Consider the following 13,753-nt stretch of genomic DNA (forward strand, 5'->3'; position numbering starts at 1 on the left):
CTCCCCAGCAGTGTGTGTGGGGGCGTAATAAAACAAACCACCCCACTGCCCCTTCCAGGATGCTTCTCTTTCCGCCCAGCAATCATCGCCGGTGTTTGCTAGGGGCCAGAGTGGCCATTACCGCAGCCGATGGTGACTCGGGACCAGCACAGAAACCAACTCCCATTTCAATTTCCCAGACCCGACGATCCCTCCCTAGCTCTCCTGGGGCTTCACCGAGAATAGCTGCAATCAGAACAACTGTGTGGCCCGGCCCAGGGCGGTGACTCTTACCCTTTAGTTGGAAAAATGAAAAGTTTTATTAAGGGCGCGGTGGGATCTGCATGGGAGATTAAATGGAAGGCTCCAAAACACAGATCTGCAGGATCCCCATGCCACAGAGCCAGGAAATGAGGCTTGGTGAGCTGGAACGGTGCAAGGCCTCGGCAAGTTTCTAGGAGAGAGAAAAAGCTGCTTAGGCCAGGAGGGTACAAATAATAACAATAATTATTTTGGTATTCATTCATTCATTCAATTGTATTTATTGAGTGCTTACTGTGTGCAGAGCACTGTACTAAGAGCTTGGGAAGTACAAGTCGGCAACATATAGAGACGGTCCCTACCCAACAACGGGCTCACAGTCTAGAAGGGGGAGAATCTGTTAGGTGCTTACGTATGCCAAGCACTGTACTAAGCGCTGGGGTGGGTACAAGATAATCCGTTTGGACATAGACCCTGTTCCTCATGGGGCTCACAATCGAAGCATGTTAGACTGTCTAGATTGTAAGCTCACTACAGGCAGGGAACGTTTCTGCTAATTCTGTCGCATTGTGCTCTCCCAAGTGCTTCGTACAACGCTCTGCGCATAGTAAATGCTTAATAAGTACAACTGATCGATTGATTGATACCTTGAAGGGAGTACCGCTATTTAATCCCCATTTTACAAATGAGGAAATGGAGGCCCAGGGAAGTTAAGGGGCTGGCCCAAGGTCACACAGCAGGATTAGAACCGTGACTCAGGTCCTCCAACTCCCAGGCCTGGGCTTTTCTCCCTAGCCCATGCTGCCTCTGGATCCAGCTATGAGCCGGGGGCCTGGAGCAGGCCAGAGCGTCAAAACAGCTAGGTTCTCAGGCCGGGTCTGCCAGTTGCCTACTATGTGACTTTGGGCAAGTCCCTTAACTTCTCTGTGCCTCAGTTTCCTCATTTGTAAAAAGGGGATTCAATACCTGGTCTCCCTCCTTAGTAGGCTGTGAACGCCTTTTTGGGACAAGGACTGTCTCCTACCTGACAATCTTGCTTCTACTCCAGAGCTTAAGGCGGTGCTCGGCACATAGTGAGCACTTAACCAATATCCTGATTATTATTATTATTATCATTATTATTACTAATAATGGGCCACAGGAGGCAGACCCCTTCGTCCCGGGGTTCAAGATGGTTCAAATGAATGCTGCCCCTTCTGCTCCCACCGACCAAGGACATCCTACCCTGCAGAATTAGGGAAATAAGCAGGCCCGGAGGGACCAGCTGGGGAAGCGATTAGGAGTCGGGCAATAAGCAACATGGACAGCCTTTTCTTAACCGCCCCAGAGGCTCTTTCCCTGTCATCTTCCTCATCCTCCCTTGGGGAATCCGGATATTCTAAGCCAAAGAGATGGCCCTTGTCCCTTCTGAGTGGACTGAGAAGTTCCCAGCAGGCAACAAGATATAATGTGAGGGTGCAGGGAGGCAGTGAGGGGAGGGGAGGTGGGGCGAGGGGAGGGTAAAGATCGCAGAATCTGGGGTTGATCAGTTCCAAGGGGGCGGAGAGGGGGTTGAGGCTTTGTCTGGGCAGGAGAGGCGGCTGGGATGTGGGAAGGCGGGACAACCTTGCTGTCGGCTCATGTGCTGGCTGCCTCTTCGAATGGCTGAGGGCTGGGGATGACGTGGGTGCTGGCACTCATCGGTTCCGGGGTGGACGATGGCTGCTGAGATGGGGGAAACTGCTGCTGAATTCCAGAGCTGGTCCTGGAGCGCACAGCTGCAACGAACAGAAGACGCCCCCCAACCCCACTGCCTGGTTATCCCGAAGATGGAAGACTCAATGTTTGGACTCAAAGGGATGGAAGAGGGAAAAGGGAGGTCCCATCATCCAGCCAGTCCCTGCCTGGAATTCCCTCTCGATCAATCCATCAATAAAATCGATGGACTGACTTCAGATAAGCAAAGTGACTCCCTTCAAATCCTCCAGACCGCAGCTCTCCCTGTCTTCAAAATCCTCCTGAAATCTCATCTCCAGAAAATTTACCCCAATTCATTTTTCTTCTGCCTAGCTAAATTTATTCTCTATCTGTTTCCCCCATTAGTTTGTAAATCCGCTTGAGGGGGAGAGACTGTGTCTCTTATAATCTCTTGTAGTACATAGTGCTCTGCACAAAGTAGCGGCTCAAAGATATTTTTGATTGATTGACTGTGGATCTGCCAGTCCAGCCTGACCCAGAAGAGCCAGAGAATGATTTGGGGGGCATTTTGGCATTAAATAAGTTGGTTACATTAACCAGTCAGGTGTTTTTTGTAACCAAACTGCAGTACTTCCTGTAGCTATTTGGAAGGGAGCTCTCCTTATCGATTCTGCTCTAGCCCAAACTTTCTCTCGTCCTTGGTAGCTAGACTAGGGCAGCTCTTAATAATAACTGTGGTATTTGTTAAGCGTTACGTGCCACACACTGTACAGAGGTCTGAGTTGGATAAATGGAGATGGGGATTGAGACTGTGAGCAAAAACTCCTCGCTCTCAGCTTCAAGGCTGTCCATCACCTCGCCCCCTCCTCCCTCACCTCCCTTCTCTCCTTCTCCAGCCCAGCCCACACCCTCCGCTCCTCTGCGGCCGCTCACCTCCTCACTGTGCCTCGTTCTCGCCCATCCCACCGTCGACCCCCGGCCCACGTCCTGCCCCTGGCCTGGAATGCCCTCCCTCCGCACATCCGCCAAGCTAGCTCTCTTCCTCCCTTCAAAGCCCTACTGAGAGCTCACCTCCTCCAGGAGGTCTTCCCAGACTGAGCCCCCTTTCTCCTCTCCTCCTCCCCATCGCTCCCCACCACCCTACAGCACTTGTACATATTTGTACATATTTACTGCTCTATTTTACTTGTACATAGTTACTTCTCTATTTTATTAATGATGTGCATATAGCTATAATTCTATTTCTTCTGATGGTTTTGACACCCGTCTGCATGTTTTGTTTTGTTGTCTGTCTCCCCCTTCTAGACTGTGAGCCCGCTGTGGGGTAGGGACTGTCTGTATATGTTGCCAACTTATACTTCCCAAGCGCTTAGTACAGTGCTCAATAAATATGACTGACTGAATGAATGAATGTGAGCCCCAGTGCGACAGGGACTGTACCCAACCCACTTTGCTTGTATCCACCCCAGTGCTTAGTATGGTGCCTTGCACATAATAAGCGCTTAGCAAATACCAAAATTATTATTATTACAAGCAAATCGGGTTGGACACAATCCCTATCCCAAAGGGGGCTCACAGTCTCAATCCCCATTTTACAGATGAGGTAACTGAAGCCCAGAAAAGTGAACAGACTTGCCCAAGGTCACACAGCAGACCAGTGGCAGAGCCAGGATTAGAACTCATGACCTTCTGACTGCCAAATCTGTGCTCTATCCACTATGCCCTGCTGCTTCTTAAAGCGTTCCTGAGCTTGGCTCAGATCTCGGGGGCACTCGCCCCATCCACTGATCTACAGCAGTCCGTGACTGTGTCAGGGCGAAATTTCAAAGCAGTCTTGCCAGTAAATTGTATTTATTGAGTGCTTACTGTGTACAGAGCATCATACTAAGCTCTTGAGAGAGTATAATACAGCAATAAAACAGACACATTCCCTGCCCATAACAGTCTAGAGGGGGAGACAGACGTTAATCTAAATAAATAAATTAGAGGTAGGTCTACAAGTGCTGTGGGACTGGGAAGGGGGATTCATTCAATCATATTTATTGAGCGCTTACTGTGTGAGAGCACTGTACTAAGTGCTTGGGAAGTACAAGTCAGCAACATATAGAGACGGTCCCTACCCAATAATGGGCTCACAGTCTAGAAGGGGGAGACAGACAACAAAACAAAACATGTAGACAGGTGTCCAAATCGTCAGAACAAAGAGAATTAAAACAAATAGAATTAAAGCTCTATGCACATCATTAACAAAATAAATCGAATAGTAAATATGTACAAGTAAAATAAATAGAGTAATAAATCTGTACAAATATATATACAAGTGCTGTGGGGAGGGGAAGGAGGTAGGGCGGGGAGGATGGGGAGGAGGAGAGGAAAAAGGGGGTTCAGTCTGGGAAGGCCTCCTGGAGGAGGTGAGCTCTCAGTAGGGCTTTGAAGGGAGGAAGAGGGCTAGCTTGGTGGATGCATGGAGGGAGGGCAGTCCAGGCCAGGGGAAGGATGTGGGCCGGGGGACGACGACGGGACAGGCGAGAATGAGGTACAGTGAGGAGGTTAGTGGCAGAGGAGCGGAGGGTGCCAGCTGGGCAGAGGGATTAAACTTCTTAGTAAAGGAAAGCTCGAATTGACTTGAAGAGCCCACTTCAAAGTTGGGTTTCTTGCCTGTGACCTGGAGAGACTGGAGGTTGTCTCTCTGGTACCCCAGGAGCTCTTGGACCAACTGTGGAGTGAGTCAGGGTGATGCAGAAGGGAGTGGGAGAAGAGGAGAGGAGGACTTAGTCAGGGAAGCCCTCTTGGAGGAGATGTGCCCTCAATAAGGTGTGGGGGAGAAACTGCCTGTCACATTTGAGGAGGGAGGATGTTCCAGGCCAGAGACAGGACGTGGGTGAGCTTCTGGACCAGGGCCCCGAGGGAGGAGGCGGGGGGCGGCCTGAGGCTGCAGTTGGGCTTAAAACCAGAGCTACTTGGTGCTGTGGGCATTGGCCGCAGGGGTGGAGGGGGCGGGAGGGAGGGCGGCTTTGCCGAAACTCACAAGCGTTGAAGGAGGTGGCAGAGCGCATCCGCTCGCTTCCATTTCGGGATGGGCGGTGTGGAATCTTCATGCCTCAAAGGGAAAGGGTCAGGGTGAGAGGGTAGGCCCAGATCCACGGACTTAGTGCTCCCCAGCCTCGTCCATCCCTTCGGCTGCTGGGCTGGGCCAATCTGCTGCCCAGGGCAGCATTGATTCATTCATTCAATTCATTCAATCATATTTACTGAGCACTTACTGTGTGCAGAGCCCTGTACTAAGTGCTTGGAAAGTACAATTCAGAAATAAAGAGGGATAATCCCTGCCCAAACCAGGCTTAGAGTCTAGAAGGGGGAAGACAGTCTAGAAAGGGGAGAACGGCCCACGCCATAGATGTCCGGCCCCCACCTGACCCCACCTTTATTTATGGTATCTGTTAAGCCCTTACTATGGTATTTTTTAAGTGCACTGTACTAAGCGCTGTGGTAGATACAAGCTAATCAGGCTGGACACAGTCTGCATCCCAGTCTTAATCCCTATTTTACAGATGAGGAAACTGAGGCCCAGAGAAGTGACGTGACTCACCCAGGGTCACACGGCAGGCATGTGGCAGAGCCGGGATTAGAACCCATGACCTCCTGATTCCTAGGCCCGGGCTCTGTCTTCTTACTTATTCACATTAATGTCCGTCTCCCCATCTAGACTGTAAACTCAATCAGTCAGTTATATTTATTGAGTGCTTACTGTGTGCAGAGCACTGTACTAACGACTTGGGAGAGTCCAGCACTTAGAACAGTGCTTTGCACATTGCCAGTGCTTAATAAATGCCATGATTATTATTATTATTATTATTACAATATAACCATGTAACAGATACGTTCCCTGCATACAATGAGCTTACAGTCTAAAGGGGGAAACAGGCATTAATATAAACAAATAAATTACAGATATATACATTATTGGCAGGAAAAGTGTCAGCTTCTTCTCTTGTACAGCGTGGCTCAGTGGAAAGAGCACGGGCTTTGGAGTCAGAGGTCATGGGTTCGAATCCCAGCTCCACCACATGTCTGCTGTGTGACTTTGGGCAAGTCACTTAACTTCTCAGAGCCTCAGTTACCTCATCTGGAAAATGGGGATTAAAACTGCGAGCCCCACGTGGGACAACCTGATCACCTTGTATCCCCCCCCAGCGCTTAGAACAGTACTTTGCACATAGTAAGCGCTTAACAAATGCCATCATTATTATTATTATTACTCTCCGAAGCACTTAGAACAGTGCTCTGGGCATAGTAAGCGCTCAATAAATACCATTGATTGATTGACTATCCATTGTCCATTGCTGCCATGGACCCTGATCACATCTTGTAAGCCTATTACAGCACCGGGTGGGTTAACCCCTCCCTCCCTCTTTCTGGTGGGAGGCAGTTTTTTTAAGGTATCTGTTAAATGCTCACCAAGTGCCAGGTACTGTACTAATCACTGGGATAGATACAAGCTAATTAAATTGGACACAATTCTTGTCCCACACGTGGCTCACAGTCTTAATCCCCATTTTGCAGTTGAGGTAACTGAGGCGCAGAGAAGTGACTCTCCCAAGGTCACACAGCAGACACGTGGCGGAGCCGGCGTTAGAACCCAGATCCTTCTGACACCCAGGCCCGGGCTCTTTCCGCTAGGCCAGGCTGCTTCTCGAGTCCTTTCCCAGGGAACCAGGAATCCCGGCTCTGCCACTTGTCGGCTGTGTGACCTTGGGTGGGTCACTTCACTTCGCTGTGCCTCGGTTCCCTCATCTGTAAAATGGGGATTCAGACTGTGTTCAACCTGAGTTGCTTGTACCCACCCTTGTGCTTACAGTGCCCGGCACATAGCGCTTAACGAATACCATAATTAGGATTATTATTCAGGAACGGGGAGGGACGGTGGGCAGACGGGCTGCTCTGGGCCGGAAGGCAGGCCCAGCCCAACTCCTCCCAGTCCTCATACCTGGCAGATCCTTCTCCAGAGAAGCAGACCGCACACTGTTGCGAGCGCTCATCCGGCCCTTGTACAAGATGCCATCCACTCCCAGGATGTCCACTTCCGCCTGAGGAGACAAGGCCCGCCCCGGGAGCACCCCCACCAAACTGCGGGGTCTTCCTGTCTCCTCGCCCCCGCCACTGCCCACCTCCCTCACTCCCCGCCCTCTCCCTGGTCCGGTCGGGACTCAGCTTCCCCGGTCAGCCTGCTCCCTGCCTCTGATCCATCAGTCAGTCAATCGATCATATTTATTGAGCGCTTACTGTGTGCACAGCACTGTACTAAGCGCTCGGGAGAGTACAACACAACAATAAAAAGACACGTTCCCTGCCGGCGAGCTTACGGTCTAGAGCGGGAGACAGATATGAATAGAAATAAATAAATAAATTACAGATACGGTGCTCAGCGGGGGCCGCGGGATGCGGGGGAGTGCCATAAGTTCTACCCTGATGGAGTGTCTGATGCCCAGCGTTCCCATGACTCACATAGCTCTCCTCCGACCGGCTGGCCCTCGGGAAACTGCCCACGAGAGGCACCATTGGCTGGAGAGGTTCTTTCCCCCGCCACCGGAACCCACCACAGCTGAGTTTTGTTCTCTGCCGTCCCCTCTTTCTTCCTCTGTCCTTTCGTCTCTGAATCCCCGGCTGCCCTCACTGTGGGGGAGGACTCTTCATCTTCCCTCCCAAATCCCCACCTCCAGCTAGCTTACCCATTCCAGTTCTCACCACCACCGTCCTCCCCGGCTCTCAAGCCCACAACCTTGGCAGCGTCCTTGAATCCTCTCCCTTATTCAACCCCCACGTCCAGGCTGGTGCCAAATCCTGTCGGTGTTTCCTCCACATTTCCACAACCCGCCCCTTCCTCACCATCCAAATGTCCATAACGCTTCATTCAGGAGCTTGTTGGATGCCAGCCTGACTCCTGCATCACGCTCCTGGCTCACCTCCCTGCCTCGCCTCTCCCCTCTCCAGTCCGGACTTCCCTCAGCTGCCCAGATCATTTTTCTAAAATGCCATTCTGCCCTCATCTCCCACTCCTCAAAATCTTCAGTTACTCATTCCACTCTGCATCAAGCAGAAGCTCCTGACCATTGTCTTTAAGGCACTCAATCAGCTCCTGACGTACTTCCACCTCTCTTCTTCCATTTCACCCCAGCTCGCGCTCTGGTCTTTCCATACTATCCTACCTACTGTGCCTCTTTTTTCATCATCATCATCATCAATCGTATTTATTGAGCGCTTACTATGTGCAGAGCACTTCTGTCACTAGTCTCTTGCTCATTACTGAAAACTTCCTCCCCCTTCAAATCTGACATGCCATGAGCTCCCAATTTCTCCATTCGTTATCACATCTCTTCCCGGAAGCCCTCCCCAAGTAATTTCTAATCTCCCTACACTCCCCCTCTTCTAAGCTTTAATGAAGGCACAACTCCTTCAAGAGGCCTTCCGTGACTAAGCCCTCCTCTCCTCTTCTCCCACTCCCTTCTCCATCGCCCTGACTTGTTCCCTTCATTCATCCCCCCTCCCAGCCCCACAGCACTTATGTGCATATCTGTAATATATTTATTTAATGTCTGTCTCCCCCTCTCGACTGTAAAATCGCTGTAGGCAAGGAATGCACCTCTTTATTATTACGTTGTAATAATAATAATGATAATGATGACACTTATTAAGCGTTTACTACGTGCCAAGCACTGTTCTAAGCGCTGGGAAGGTTACAAGGTGCTCAGGTTGTCCCATGGGGTGGTTCACAGTCTTAATCCCCATTTTCCAGATGAGGGAACTGAGGCCCAGAGAAGTGAAGTGACTTGCCCAAAGTCACACAGCTGACAATTGGCGGAGCCGGGATTTGAACCCCTGACCTCTGACTCCAAAACCTATGCTCTTTCCAATGAGCCACGCTGCTTCCCCAAGTTGTACTCACCCAAGCACTTAGTATACCGCTCTGCACACAATAAGCGCTCAATAAATACAGTCGACTGAATGACCGGTGGACTGATTGAGTCATGTCTCATAGAGGTTGTCCTTGGGCTCTCAAATTCACAGTGTGAATTGAGGGCTGCCCACCTCTCCATTGGCTATCCCTTCCACCCCACCCCTGTGAGGCCCCTTTCGGTGACCTCTTCCCCTCCGTGCCGGGTCTGGCCGTGCTCGGGGCATCTGCTACATCTGGGCAGATGACCTCATCCTACTCCCCTGATGAGGGACTTTCTGGTTCCAGCTCAATTTGCATCATGGGTTAATAATAATAATAATAATAATAGTGGCATTTATTTAGCGCTTACTACGTGCAAAGCACTGTTCTAAGCTCTGGGGAGGTTACAAGGTGATCAGGTTGTACTGGGGGGGGGGGGCTCACAGTCTTCATCCCCATTTTCCAGATGAGGTAATTGAGGCCCAGAGAAGTGAAGTGACTTGCCCAAAGTCACACAGCTGGCAACTGGCGGAGACGGGATTTGAACCCATGACCTCTGACGCCAAAGCCCGTGCTCTTTCCACTGAGTGGGCTCCTGCAGCCGTACCCTGCCCACGACAGCCCAGCCCCGGAGAGTTGATCCCTTCCTTCCGCGGGCTCCTCCGCTTCCCACAAACCCTGGGACCGCGCCGGGGCCCGAGGAACAGCCACGTCTGCAGGGTTTTCCATGGCAGGAGGGGCTTACGTGGTCATAGTCCAGCACCGAGGGGTCCCCATAGGGGTAGAGGGTGGAAAGGCTCTGTCCCTTCGCCGTCGCTCGCTTGAGACTGCTGCCGTGGGTGCAGCTCCAGGTCTGCTGAGCGTTTGGGGAGTCCTGGGTGGGCCGCTCACTGCCCTCGGGGCAGCTCCCCATTTCCAGCACCGGTGTCGGGGGCGGCGGGGGTTCCCTGGGGAAGGACAGAGGCCGGTGAACCCCTCGCCCCATCCCCAGGACGCTCCCGGCTCTGGCAAGCCCTCCGGTTCGTGTTGGGGCGTGGATGCTCCATACGACCAGAGCTGGAAAAGGCTGAAGGAGCCAAGAGTGCTGCCAACTTGTACTTCCCAAGCGCTTAGTACAGTGCTCTGCACACAGTAAGCGCTCAATAAATACGACTGATTGACTGATTGATTGATTGGAGGGGCACGGAGGCAGAGGGGGAGAACAGGGAGGGATGAATGTTGGGGCGGGCTTCCATTCCCCACCTGCCCCACGGGAGCGGGCCGGATCAGGGACTGGCTCCGAAGGGGCCCGACTGCTTTCTGCCTGCTCCGCTCTGGCCAGGGGGCCTAATTTTTCATCTGGAGGGGAAATGGGTCAATTCAACGGGAGGGAAGGGAACTAGATGGGGACAAGGGGGAAGAAAGGGAAGGGAGAGGAAGCAGTGAGGCTTAGTGGATAGAGCACAGGAGTCAGAAGGACCTGAGTTTAGAGAAGCAGTGTGGACTAGTGGAAAGAGCAGGGGCTTGGGAGTCAGCGGTTGAGGGTTCTAATCCCGGCTCCACCACTTATCAGCTGTGTCACTTTGAGCAAGTCACTTCACTTCTCTGTGCCTTAGTTACCTCATCTGTAAAATGGGGACTAAGACTGTGAGTTCCATGTGGGATAATTTGATTGCCCCAGCACTAAGAACAGTGATTGGCACATAGTAAGCACTTCACAAATATCATCATCATCATTATTCTTATTCTAATCCCGGCTCTGCCACATGTCTGCTGGGTGACTTTGGGCAAGTCACTTAGCTTCTTTGGGCCTCAGTTACCTCATCTGTAAAATGGGGAGTAAGACTGTGAGCCCCATGTGGGACAGGGACTGTGTCCAACCTGATTAACTTGAATCTACCCCAGCATTTGGAACAGTGCTTGGCACATACTAAGTGCTTAACAATATCATTATTATTATTAGGAAGGCAGGGTACTTACCCTCACCACTGAGGTCTTCCTCATCCCCTTGGGGCGTTGAGACCGGGGCTTCCAGGGCAACCTCTTGAAGCCCCCGTTCCCAAGGCCCCGTGAGAAGGAGAAAAACAATGTCACTGTTTCTCTTCTCTGGGAGGAGCCAAGATGTTGGCTCCATGACTGGAAACTTTCCAGTTCCAAGGGGCAGGGCGGGCTGGCCACAGCTGCCCACCGGGCTCTGGAGAAGGAGGTAATGGCTTTGCCCTCTCGGTGCCAGTCCCACAGGAGCCTTGGCTTCCTTTACTCCCGGAAAATTGGCACCGAATCCCAGGTCCCGTGGCTGGTGAGTAAATGGGAAGTTTTCTGCTAGAATCCAAGGGCAGGGAGGGAGGAACGGTAGCTCATCAAATGGGGCGTGTCAGGAGGGAAGTCGGCAGATCTGGATTCCTAACCCAGCTCCGCCACTGGTCTGCTGGTCTGCTCCCTACTGAGACCTCACCTCCTCCAGGAGGCCTTCCCAGACTGAGCCCCCGTTTTCCTCTCTGCCCTCCCCATCCCCCCCCGCCCTACCTCCTTCCCCTCCCCACAGCACCTGTATATATGTTTGTACAGATATTTTACTCTATTTATTCTACTTGTACATATTTACTATTCTATTCATTTTGTCAATGATGTGCATCTAGCTTTACTTCTATTTATTCTGATGACTTGACACCTGACCACATGTTTTGTTGTCTGTCTCCCCCTTCTAGACTGTGAGCCCGTGGTTGGGTAGGGACCGCCTGTATATGTTGCCAACTTAGACTTCCCAAGCGCTTAATACAATGCTCTGCATACAGTAAGTGCTCAATAAATATGATTGAATGAATGAATGAATGAATGGGTGTCTTTGAGCAAGTCACTTTACTCCTCTGAGCCTCTGTTGATTCATCCACAAAATGAGGGCAATGGTACCTTCCACTCCCTCCCAGGGATGATGGGGGGACAGAATTAGATCACAGGAAAGCACTTTGACAAAATAAAGTACAAGGTACCAAAAATCGATGGACACTGGGCGGGAAGGAGAGGGAACAGCCTCCCAGCGCTCAAGGCCCCTCACCTCATTTGCTGCCCCTGGAACAGATATTCGTAGCCGTTGGCACTGGCAGGCCGGGGGCGCGGGGTAAGGCTGGCTTTCCGCACCGTGATCAGATGACTGTGGGCCCAAGAGGAAGAGACTCAGTTTGGGTGGAGGGGCTTGGGAGCCAGGGAAGAGGGGATGGGACTCCAAACTCTCCGCCCGGTCTGGGCGGCAGGAGCACCAACGGAACAGCGATGGTCATTGACCCAATGGGTGGGGTGAGAGGTCCAGGCAGGTGGCGGGAGGGAGAGAGGAGATGAGTTCAAACCAGAGCCCAGCTCCCCCGGGAAGTCTCCCCAGACTAATGGGAAGGAGGGGATGGCCCCCTCCCGGCTCTTTATATTCCTTCTGGACGTGCCGTGCATTTCCCCTGAATCAATGGACTCAAATTGCTGAGGGGACTCCCGGGGAGAAGGCGGGGAGAACAAAATGAAATGGTGCCATCCTCCTCAGGCAAGGGGAGGCGGTCAGTACTCACGGGCCGGTCATCATTTCCACGGGCCGGTTACAGGAGATGCACTTCACCCGCTCAAAGAGCTGCCTGTAACAATAAGACCCTGTCTCCCTTACACTGAGCCCACTAAACGGCAAGCTGCTTGAGGGCCCAGGAGACCTGCTCTTATTTCTACACTAGATGCCCAGGTGCCGGGTACAGAAGCCCGCACGCAGCTGGCGCGTGCTTTGCAAGGGGGCAGAAGGAGGATATTGAGGGCCCTTTCAGGGGCGGTCAGCCCAGGACCCTCAGCCCAGAGAACCAAATTAGCCTCTCCTCTAGACTACAAGCTCATTAGGCGCAGGGGATGTGTCTGCTAATTCAATCAATTTATTTATTTATTGAGCGCTTACTGTGTGCAGAGCACTGTACTAAGCGCTTGGGAAGTACAAGCTGGCAACATATAGAGACAGTCCCTACCCAGTATTGTACTCTCCCAAGCACTTAGGCCAGTGTTCTGCACATAGTAAGCGCTCAATAAATACCACTGATTAATTAATGGATTGATTCTTTAAGGTGAGGCCAGGAAGCCCCTTCTGAAAGAGCGGGTGATGGCGCAAGGATGACTGGGTGTCTACAGACAGGACGCATCAGCCCCAGGAGGGAGAATTGGTGGCCACCCTTCAGGCCTAGGATAATCCCAGGGGTCTGGAGCATTCGTCAGGATACCCAGAAAGCACTCAATAAATACCACCGATTGATGATTGATTGCCTGGTTGAAATTCTCTCTGCACCCGCCTCCGCCGCCCCACCGACTGCTTGATGGCCCCCCATCTCCATCCTCTCCCTATTCTCCCCTCAATCTAGCCTGTGGGGCATGGTCTTTCCCCCTGCTTCATTTCCCCCTTTCTAGACTGTCAGCTCCTTGTGGGCAGGGAACGTGTCTTCCAACTCTGTTGTGTTCGACTCTCCCAAGCGCTCAGTACAGCATCCTGGGCGCAGTAAGCGTTCAATAAATGCCAAAAATACAGGAGCAACTGTCGCAGCCCGGGGGGAGGTTCCCAGCTGGGACCCAGAGTTGGCCCTGTGCACATATAATGCACTGCACAAAGTAAGGGCTCCCTAAATACAACTGATTGATTGATTGATTGATTACTTCTTGAAGCCAGCAGCGCTGTCTGCGTCGAAGCGTGGGCCTTCACTCAGGTGCTTTTTAATGAATTTCCAGACGAGCTCCAGCTCTTTCTTCAGCGGGTCCAGCTCCATGCGGTCCAGCTGTGGAGAGGTGCCCAACGTCCGTGCAGCTGAGGGCTGGCCGAGGAATCTCCGAACGGATGGGGTCAGCTCCTCGCCTCCCTTCCTGGGGCGTTTGCGAGGCCGGGGGGATGGCAGAGCCCAGAACAGAGCCCCCACC

General features: G+C 52.1%; 1 protein-coding gene across 1 annotated transcript in view; it reads right to left on the minus strand.

The window, feature by feature from the left end:
• Positions 1–345: 345 nt before the first annotated feature.
• Positions 346–13,753, minus strand: part of C21H16orf96 (chromosome 21 C16orf96 homolog) — a 41,672-nt gene continuing 28,264 nt past the window's right edge. Inside the window, exons 10-17 of the mRNA XM_038763067.1 lie at positions 13,496–13,614; positions 12,385–12,447; positions 11,886–11,981; positions 9,597–9,798; positions 6,905–7,004; positions 4,946–5,017; positions 1,846–1,997; positions 346–433 (exon numbers count right to left, since the gene is read on the minus strand). Coding sequence (XP_038618995.1) covers positions 1,858–1,997; positions 4,946–5,017; positions 6,905–7,004; positions 9,597–9,798; positions 11,886–11,981; positions 12,385–12,447; positions 13,496–13,614 — 792 coding nt within the window. The 3' untranslated portion in view covers positions 346–433; positions 1,846–1,857. The remainder of the gene's footprint in view (positions 434–1,845; positions 1,998–4,945; positions 5,018–6,904; positions 7,005–9,596; positions 9,799–11,885; positions 11,982–12,384; positions 12,448–13,495; positions 13,615–13,753) is intronic.

Source organism: Tachyglossus aculeatus, chromosome 21, assembly GCF_015852505.1.
Source record: "Tachyglossus aculeatus isolate mTacAcu1 chromosome 21, mTacAcu1.pri, whole genome shotgun sequence".
Taxonomy (NCBI): Eukaryota; Metazoa; Chordata; class Mammalia; order Monotremata; family Tachyglossidae; genus Tachyglossus; species Tachyglossus aculeatus.